Source organism: Cololabis saira, chromosome 1 (assembly GCF_033807715.1).
Source record: "Cololabis saira isolate AMF1-May2022 chromosome 1, fColSai1.1, whole genome shotgun sequence".
Lineage (NCBI taxonomy): Eukaryota > Metazoa > Chordata > Actinopteri > Beloniformes > Belonidae > Cololabis > Cololabis saira.
Window position 1 is genome coordinate 39,955,787 of NC_084587.1, and position 10,621 is coordinate 39,966,407.

At 42.6% G+C, this 10,621-nt stretch overlaps 1 protein-coding gene across 2 annotated transcripts; it reads left to right on the forward strand.

The window, feature by feature from the left end:
- Positions 1–7,250: 7,250 nt before the first annotated feature.
- Positions 7,251–10,032, forward strand: LOC133452979 (E3 ubiquitin-protein ligase TRIM39-like). 2 transcript variants are annotated; one of them, XM_061732776.1, is made up of 2 exons: positions 7,251–7,265; positions 7,984–10,032. In XM_061732776.1, the coding sequence occupies exon 2, from the start codon at positions 7,993–7,995 to the stop codon at positions 9,637–9,639; it is 1,647 nt and encodes a 548-aa protein (XP_061588760.1). In that variant the 5' UTR covers positions 7,251–7,265; positions 7,984–7,992; the 3' UTR covers positions 9,640–10,032. The 2 variants fall into 2 exon arrangements, with proteins under 2 accessions (XP_061588760.1, XP_061588752.1); XM_061732768.1 differs by lacking the exon at positions 7,251–7,265 and adding an exon at positions 7,617–7,640 and having other exon boundaries at positions 7,986–10,032.
- The last annotated feature ends 589 nt before the right edge of the window (positions 10,033–10,621 follow it).

The window sequence follows — 10,621 nt, forward strand, 5'->3', positions numbered from 1 at the left end:
AGCAGCCCAATAATAATAACGAAAGTTTGGGAGGGCCAGACCACCTGCAGACTTAATTTTTTGAAGGTGAGTTTTGTTCAAACGTGGCCGTTTACCCCGCCATAGGTATGTAGATATAACTGAGTCAAGGGACTGAAAAAAAGAACCAGGAATAAAGAGTGGTAAGGTCTGGAAAAGGTACAAAAATGTAGGTAAAATGGTCATTTTAACTGAATTGATGCGACCCACAAGAGACATTGACAGGGGTGACCATTGTGTAAGGGTTTGTTTGGTCTCATTTAACAATGAGATAAGATTCTCTTGGAGCAGGTCTTTGTGTTTCCTTGTCACAGATATGCCTAAATAGGAGAATTTGTCATTTGCGATTTTAAAGGGAAAATTGGAAAGGTCTAAAGCATGCGATTCGAGATTGGTAGGGAAAAGCTCACTTTTGCTGAGATTCAGTTTATAGCCTGAGAGTTTCCCAAACTGACTGAGAAGTGACAGCGCAGGGGGTAATGAGGCCAGAGGGTGAGAGATGAAAAGCAAGAGGTCATCGGCATAAAGCGAGACCTTATGTTCCCTGCCACCTCTCCAGATACCGGACACATCCTCACAAGATCGGAGCGCTGTGGCAAGCGGTTCGATAGCCATGTCAAAAAGCATGGGACTAAGGGGGCACCCCTGACGGGTTCCACGATGCAGATTAAATGGTTTTGACCGTTGAGAGTTAGTACGAATTGAGGCTGTTGGGTGTAAATAGAGAAGTTTAATCCACAGAGAAAAGTTCGGACCAAAACCAAACCTGTCCAGCACAGCAAAGAGATAATCCCATTGGACGCGATCAAATGCTTTCTCCGCATCCAGAGAGACAACGCATTCAGGGATAGCCTCAGAGGCAGAGTAGATAATATTGAACAGTCGCCTTGTGTTGAAGTAAGACTGCCTACCTTTAATGAAGCCAGTTTGGTCTTCAGATATAATTGTGGGGAGGGCATTCTCCAGCCTATGGGCTAGGACTTTAGCTAGGATTTTAGCATCTGTGTTTAATAGGAAGATGGGCCTGTAGGAGGCGCATTCAGTAGGATCCTTCCCTTTTTTAGCTATGAGGGTGATGCAGGCCTCCGAAAAAGAAGGAGGGAGGGAACCGTGGCTGAAGGATTCTGAAAGAACTGTAGATAGCAGTGGGGAAAGCAGAGTAGAAAATTTCTTTAGAAATTCCGCCGGGAAGCCATCAGGGCCAGGACATTTACCCGACTGCAGTGAAGAAATGGCTCGAGTAATTTCCATCAGGGATATCGGTTCTTCTAATGTCTTCCTTAGATCTGGTGAAAGACTGGGAATACTAAGACTATTTAAAAAGTCCGCAATCTCATCTCGATCAGTCTGAGATTCCGAGGTGTATAGCTGGGTATAAAAGTCCCTGAATGCTTCATTTATGAGTAAGTGGTCTGTAGTTACATGGCCATTTGGTAATCGAATCTTAGAAATATTTTGTTTAGCCTTAGAGCCTTTAAGTTGGTTGGCTAATAATTTGTCAGATTTGTCTCCATAAACATAAAACCTGGTTTTACTTTTCAGAAGTGACTGTTCAATTGGGTGAGTGGTAAGCAGGTCAAATTTAGTTTTAAGTTCTAGCCGCTTTTTGTAAAGATCTGGGGATTTAGTCCGAGAATATTCTTCATCGACCTCTTTGATTTGGCGGGCAAGGTCTGATCGCTCCCTATAAGATTTTTGCCTCACCCTAGCAGTGTAGGATATAATCTGTCCCCGGAGATAAGCCTTGAGGGAGTCCCAGACAGTTAGACTAGACATTCCTGGAGTCATATTCGTGGATAGGAAAAAGGCTATTTCCGTTTCCATAGATTTAACAAAATTTGTGTCCGACAGCAGAGTTGAATTGAATCGCCACTGTCTGTCTCTCTGAGGTAGGTCAGGAAGGGACATGGTTAGAACCACAGGAGCGTGGTCGGAAATGACAATGCTCTGATAAGCACAGGAATGAACCAGGGGAATCAGTTGATTATCAATAAAAAAATAATCAATCCTCGAGTATGTGTGGTGCACTTGTGAGAAAAAGGAGTATTCTCTGTCACATGGATGTAAAGAACGCCACACATCACAAACACCGTAGTCAGAAAGGAACGCCTGAATAAGACGGGCTGACTTACTTGCTGTGCCGGGGTTGGTAGAGGATCGGTCTAGGACTGGGTCGAGCCAGCAATTAAAATCACCACCCAGTATGAGAGAATATGTATTAAGGTCAGGGAGCAGTGAAAACAGTCGTTCAAAAAAGACTGCATCATCTGAATTAGGGGCATAAACGTTCACAAGTACGACCAATGTATTGAATAATTTCCCAGAAACGATCACGTAGCGACCAAACTTGTCAGAAATCACATTGTGCTGCTCAAATGAAACATCCTGACTGATCAGAACTGAAACTCCTCGGGCCTTAGCTTGAAAGGAGGAGTGAAATCTCTGCCCTGACCACCTCGGGAACAGGCGGCTATTATCAGAACTGCGAATATGAGTTTCTTGTAGAAAGGCTATTTCTGTTTTAAGGTGTTTTAGATGTGAGAAGATCCTCTTCCTTTTAACAGGGTGATTCAGACCCTTAACATTCCAGCTCACCAACTTCAAGTATCTACTCATAATATCTAAGAAGAAAAATTAGGTGTGCACAATGACCTAGGCAGAAAAAAAGAAAACGGAAAGGAGGTTGAATGTGACCCACATTAAGTAATGAGTTGAAAAGAGTTAATGCAAAGTTTCTGGCAGTGACATATCCCCCCGACCCACCCCCCCCAACTAAGACAGCTGCTATAGAAAAATAAAAAAAAAGCAGCAAGCTCTTTAAAACAAACAAAGTGCAATAACGCATCTTCCAATCCTACACACTAATAGCTTTTGCTCCCGTATCATGGGTGTATACATATTAGCACCGTAAAACGTGTAGATATAAATAAAAAAAAGAAATACCCTCTCAAATCTTGACCTGGAAGTCCCGATATGAGCCCAGAAATATTTGTACAAAAATATAAAATATAAAACGTCCGACTTAAGCAGCGTAAAAGTAAGGTTAACAGCTTACAATTATTACAAAACTTATAGGTAAATCGGAAAAGCTTTTTTTTTTTTTTTTTTTCTCCCCTTTTTCTCTCCCTCTTCACCACTTATTTTCCCCCTTCCCTCAAATAGCCAAAAAGAACTGCAAATTAATAATATTTGCAAAAGGGCAGTCAAACTAACAACAGAGAAAATACTGGTTGTCGCGGGGTTACTCACCCTCCCCTCAGGAATAATGTGGCTCACGTAAAAAAAAAAAAAAAAAAAAAAAAAAAAAAAAGAGAAAAAAAAAAGTCAGTCCGTGAGCGTCAGTGAGCCGCACCGGGCTGCAGGCGGAGCCGTGACAGCCTCCAACGGTCCCGTTACGGCGGGTTTGAAGTTTTGCTGCGACTCGTGATGAATTTGCGCGCCTCATCCACGGAGCCGATCCACTTCCTGGCCCCCCCGGACAGCGTGAGCCGGAGCCGGGCGGGGAAGAGCAGAGCCGGCCTCAGACCCAGCTGGTAGAGCTCCGACATGACTCCGCTGTATTCCGCTCGTTGGCTGGCAACTTCGGGGCTGTAATCCTCCACTATCCGGATGGGGTGGCCGCGATATTCCACCTTTCCTCTCCGGCGCGCCTCCCTGATGAGGATATCTTTCGTCTGGTACCGGTGAAGGCGGAGGATGACCGGACGCGGTCTCTGTCCCGGGGCCGGCTTGGCGGCGAGCGAGCGGTGCGCTCTGTCTATCTCTGGCGGTGACGGCAGCGTATCGTTCCCGAACACCTCACACAGCAGCTTGGAGAAGAAAGCCGTTGGAGATCCGCCCTCGGTCGACTCCGGTAAGCCCAGGATACGGATGTTCTGCCTTCTGCTTCGGCTTTCCAAATCCACCACCTTAGCCTTCAGCCGAGCATTATCATCCCGTAGAGTCGAGCAGATGCCTTCAAGGTCCGTAACTCGCTGGCTGAGGTCTTCTGTGGCGAGTTCAAGGGACGAAACCCGTTGGCCATGGTCCTCGACCGCGAGCCGCGTTTGGTCGAGTTTGGAGTCGAGCTGACTGAAAGTATTTTTGAACTCGGCGGCCAGGGCAGCGCGGTGTTCTTCCAGCAACGTGGTAATGGCCGCCAGGGTTAAGACCAGAGGTGGCAAATCCGGCTTCAGAAAGTAAAAGTCCTACCATGTATTTGTTCTGTCCATTCACTCAACCAGCTGATTCTAATCAGCACAGCTCTTCAGCCAGGTAGATGAGCTAATTAGTGAACTCACCTGGTTTTAGTGAATGGACAGAACAAATATATGGCAGGACTTTTACTTTCTGAAGCCGGATTTGCCACCTCTGGTTAAGACAGCGCCAGCCTCGTCCTTTTTTCCCGACTTGCCGCTCTTCGAAGCCATCTCGGAGGTAAGTGGGCTCGTTCGAGACAAAAAAAAAAGAAAAACAGCAACAGGGAATCCCTTTTAAAGGAAAAAGTTTGAAAGTTTGAGGGCTTGGTGGTTTAAAAAGTTTGGCATTTACGGGAGCACTCACGAAACACGTCTACTCCATCTGCTCACCAACCGGAAGCGTCAAAATGAGACATTTTAACTAGAAATAAGACAAATATTCTTGTTAAGATTGTGAGTTTTTGCAGTGATCCATGTTACTTATCCTGTGAAGGACAGAGTCATATTGATAAGTTCAGAAAAATGTTTTTTTATTGTTGTGTTTTGATGTATTTGATGTAAGCCCAGTGGATATTTAAAGCTTACAGAAGGCTGCATTTAACTGCTGCTATGTCATTCCTGCAGTATTTCTGCAGGTGTTTTGGTCACTGCTATTATTTGTAATATATTATATTATTTGTAATCAGCACAAATTATCTGTCCCCATATGATAAAATCCACCATCCCCCCTGATTTTTTTTTACAACTCGAGTACTGCTTATAATCTATGAACTAATGTGACAGGTAGGCTACTTGTGAACCTTCATTAAGACAAACTGTAAGCCGTCTTTTATATTTATTCTTTCAGGTCCAGCTGGCAGTGATGTGTCTGGGGCTGCAGACCTGCAAGCTGCTTATCTGGACACCAACTGAGCACCTGGAGCTCCAAATTTCATTTGACAAAGACTTCAGATGCACACATGAAACACCTCCAGAACTTTTCACACATGCTTCCAACATTTGTAGATGAATTTGTTGCAAAGAAGATTCAGCTTTGCCCCAAATATCTGAATCTCTTGAAAATACAGTAAGCGAATAACAGGTGTTATGTGTAATACACACACAAAATAACCACCAAGAGCACTGTATAAAGCTAGGGGGAAAACAGAACAACAGACTTCATTTTTGTTTTCAGTTTTATTTAAAACAACCTGAAAGATCCCCTCCTGACATATTAGGACATACAATATTGGGACATGAATCAAAATATTTTAACACAAAAATATTGTTCAACAAAACATTTGTGTCTTAAGTGAGCGACATTCAGTTTACTGTCGGAGGACTTAAGAAACCAGAAAATATTCACACCTGACAAACTGAAATCACACTATTTGGACTTCTATTTCCTCAAAAAAATGACAATTGCAGCTGGACCTCAGTTGTTTTCAGAAAATGTTAAATGAATGAAATATGTAAGTGCAGCTCTACAAACTACATACAGCACTTAACCTGTTGAGAGTTATGTGTTAAAGATACTGTAAGTTTAACTGAACCTCAATTGTTTTCAGAAAATGTTAAATGAATGAAATATGTAAGTATGTTTAAGTGCAATATTAAATGTCTTCTCACTTTTCACTTGAAATAAACTCAGCTCTTAAATTCACTAAACCAGCACAAATCTTGAGCATTTTGTCCATTTTGGGCACAAAGTCTCTAACTGTGAAACCACGGCCACCCATCACCTCATCTCCAGCACGTAAATAATAGAATAGGTGTGGTCCTCCATCCCTGGGTCTGACCACTGTGTTTGGGCATCACAGGAAGCTTTGGTGTTGATCACAGCTCCTCCTCCTGATCCATCTGGTCAGGCTCATCTGAGGGAGCAATACAGTACACAATTATTAAGATAAGATATGATACATTAGGGTTTTCCCTACCATTATAACACCCCCAGCCCCCTCATCAAATGTACCTGGGGGAAAACCCACAACCCCCCACCTGCAACCACATCACCTAAGCCCTCCAGAAGTTTAGGAAAAACCTGGTACATTATCACAGCTACGATTTAAAATGTAATTAACAAAAAACATTTTTCTTATCAACACGTCTGTAGTGAAACTATTGTATTTTTATTCTAATGCTGCACTGTAGTCCGTGCCATAAACACACTTTGTATTTTAACTTCACAGAAAATAATAATAAATAATACTAAAAGTTGTCATTACCGGACAAATACAACAATGCTGTGTCCTCCATACACCTGAAATCATAACTGATGTTCTCATGACATTAACCTGAAATCACACCTGATATTCTCATGTCATTACACCTGAAATCATAACTAATGTTCTCATGACATTAACCTGAAATCACACCTGATGTTCTCATGTCATTACACCTGAAATCATACCTGATATTCTCATGACATTAACCTGAAATCATACCTGATATTCTCATGACATTAACCTGAAATCATACCTGATATTCTCATGACATTAACCTGAAATCATACCTGATATTCTCATGACATTAACCTGAAATCATACCTGATATTCTCATGACATTAACCTGAAATCATACCTGATATTCTCATGACATTAACCTGAAATCATACCTGATATTCTCATGATATTCCTGTCAATCCTTCTGAGGATTCCCGTCTCTTCTCCGGTGGTTTGTCGGATCCCAACCACAAAGTAGGATGCAGGTTTTCCTCCACAACACGACGTACCCGAGCTCCGCAAGGGCATTTTAGTAAATGCTATGGTTGATAAATATATTAAACATTAAATGTCAGAAAACAAAACCGTAACTTCTCTGCTAGATTGAAAGCAAATTGCTTTAAAATAAACCGCTGTTTGCTCTCAGCTGCCATGGTTAGTCAATGGCTTTACGCTACTTCCGGCGTCTCACCGGAAGTTGCACCCACAATCGTTTCTACAGTAGAGCCTTCAGGAATAAGGTGGATATAGAGGGAATAGGGGACAGGAAGAGGAAGATACAGGAAGGGAAAGTCAAACAGTTCTCACCAGACTGCACAACAGATCACACAGACAAACAGAACAGAGCTGAGCCTGCAACAGAAAACTGGTATGTTAACTTTTTCTTCAATAAACCACCAACTAACTGCAACTGTCACTGCCTGGAAATTAGTCATCTGGGTCTGCGTTGGTTCACTCCTGCCCCACCTGTGAAGTAATGACAAAAGCTTTGAAAATAGGAAAACCTTTATGGAAATTGGAAAAATTGTCATTACACGTCTCATTCATCACATCAACTCTGCTGTTTGACAACAATCTTGTAAATCAGAGGAAGGAACCAGAGCAGAGGGAGGAACCAGAACAGAGGGAGGAACCAGAACAGAGGGAGGAAGCAGGAAGTTCAAGTGTGACGGAGCAGAAATCCGGTCCAGAAGACTCCTGTTCGGGTTTTCCTCCACAACACAGCAGAGTCTCTGAAACACTGGTGAGTCCAGAAGAAAACATTTACTGTGTTTCTGTCAGCAGGAAGACAAAACCTCAACTCTGTTTACGAAATGTTATTCTGGAAAACTCCATCTGACTCTGGTAAAAGAACAGGAATGTTTAGAGGAAAATGATTCACATCAAATACTTAATTATTCTGGAGTCGTGACATTAATAATCTAAACTTATGTTGATGAAACATTCCTCCTTTTACTGTCAGACGAGTGTTTTCTCTGAGGATTCATGACATTCTTTGTTCCATCCGTTTCCTTCTCTCGTTGTTTTTCACTTCTTCATTTCATTATTGCAGCTTTGATGTTTCACACTTTCACTTTTGTTTCCAGAGATCCAACATGTCTGCTGGCAGCAACCTGAGATCTGCAGATCAGTTCCTGTGCTCCATCTGTCTGGATGTGTTCACTGATCCAGTCAGCACACCATGTGGACACAACTTCTGTAAAACCTGCATCACTCATCACTGGGATGTTAATGTTCTCTACAAGTGTCCCATCTGTCAGGAGATGTTCAACACCAGACCTCAGCTGAAAGTCAACACCTTATTCAGAGAGATGGTTTCTGAGTTCAGACGTGAAGCTCAACAGATATCCAGCAGCAGCAGCTCAGAGCAACAAGCTGCAGAACCAGGAGAAGTTCCCTGTGACGTCTGCACTGGAACCAGACTGAAGGCCCTGAAGTCCTGCCTGGTGTGTCTGCTGTCCTACTGTGAGACTCACCTGGAGCCTCATCTGACAGCTTCACGTCTGAAAAGACATCAGCTGGTGGAGCCTGTGGAGAACCTGGAGGACAGGATTTGTACGAAGCACGATAAACCTCTGGAGCTGTTCTGTAAGACCGACCAGACATGTGTCTGCGCTCTCTGCTCTGTTTTAGACCACAAGACTCATGAGTTTGTTCCTCTGAGAGAAGAATATGAAGGAAAGAAGGCAGATCTGGAGAAGACAGAGGCTGAGATTCAGCAGATGATCCAGAAGAGACGACTGAAGATTCAGGAGATCAAAGAGTCTCTGAAGATCAGTAACGATGCTGCAGACAGAGAGAAAGCAGAAGGTGTTCAGGTCTTCACTGATCTGAAGGAGTCTGTTGAGAGACGTCTGAAGGAGTTCATGAAGGAGATGGAAGACAAACAGAAAACTGCAGAGAAACAGGCTGAAGACTTCATCAAAGATCTGGAACAGGAAATCTGTGAGCTGAAGAAGAGGAGCTCTGAGGTGGAGCAGCTCTCACGCTCTGAAGATCACCTGCACCTCCTCCAAAGATTCTCATCCCTGAAAGATGCTCCACCCACCAAGAACTGGACAGAGGTCAGAGTCCATCCACCTTCATATGAGGGGACTGTGGTGAGAGCTGTGGAGCAGCTGGAGAAGAACCTCAGAGAGAAGATGAAGAAGCTGCTCGCTGAAGTTGAGCTGAGGAGGATCCAGCAGTTTGAAGCTGATGTGACTCTTGATCCTGATACAGCACATCCTGAACTCATCCTGTCTGATGATGGAAAACAAGTCTATCATGGTGATGTGTGGAAGAATCTTCCAGATAATCCAGAGAGATTCTCTCAATGTGTTGATGTTTTAGCAAAACAGAGTTTCTCTTCAGGCAGATTTTACTTTGAGGTTCAGGTTAAAGGAAAGACTGACTGGACTGTAGGAGTGGCCAGAGAGTCGATCGACAGGAAGGGAGACATCACTCTGAGTCCTGAGGATGGTTACTGGACTGTTTGTCTGATAAATGTAAACGAGTACAAAGCTAATGATGATCCTCCAGTCCGTCTCCATCCCAGTTCTCCTCCTGAGAAGTTGGGGGTGTTTGTGGATTATGAGGAGGGTCTGGTCTCCTTTCATGATGTAGATGCTGCAGCACTTATCTACTCCTTTACTGGCTGCTCCTTCAGGGAGAAACTCCATCCGTACTTCAGTCCCTTACTCAATGATGGAGGTGAAAACTCTGCTCCTCTGATCATCTGTCCTGTCAATCAAACTGTCTGATCTTTGATGTAATGAATATTCATAAACACTGAATGTTCTATCTATCTATCTATCTATCTATGCTTTTCTTTCACAAATGTGGGAATGATGGTTCAAACTTGTGTTAAAATGTACAAAACAGTTAAGTTTATCTTGCCAGCGAACTCTGAATACTCAGCACGCCTAAAGCTCTGATCCTAGAATCAACCCTGGATCATAGTATTACATTTGTATGTTGTACTTCTACCTTTTACCTGTTTTTTTTCCTCCTCTTTTTAAAAGGAACATTTGAGATTTTCCAGTCAAATGTAACATCATGTGATCTAAGTGTAACATCTGCAAGTGTGACTGATCCTACAATCTCTGATGATGGAACGAGTGAAAACTGCTGGATTGTTGAAGTTTTTCCTGAATAAAGCAGAACTCTGTAATCTGTGTTTGTCTCTGATGTTACAGTTTTGGTTTTGAAAAGCTCCATTTTAAGTTGCTTTTAAAGTCAGCGAGTGTTGGTTTGATTTACCAATTGTAATCAGATTACAATGTTGATTCATTCTGTTAGATAGTTGGTCTTGCAGGGGTTAAAACCTGTATAAATATCAACTCTCTTGACTAGAAATGTTAAATTAACAACTGTGATGTTAATACTTAGCTGAGAGTAGCCAGTCACCAGCAGAACATGTTTTTACTGACAAATCTTTATTCAGTATAAGAGCACACAGGGAATGGAGAAGTCACGATGTTGGGCATTTGTTTTCTGAGGCGACCTGAAGGCATCACTGAAGCTGCACCGTAATTACTGATCCCTGTCTGTGGAGCTAGAATAATGTCAATATTCACAAATGTACAGGACGTTTCACTGGTGCCTAGTTTTCTGAATCCATTTATATCAATTTCTGCTGGTGTTAGATTATCATTTAAAGACTTTTAGTCAAATTGAACTGATCTTTTAGTGAAAAGTGTGATATAGATGAATAGATGAATTACTTTGATCATTTTCAAAGAC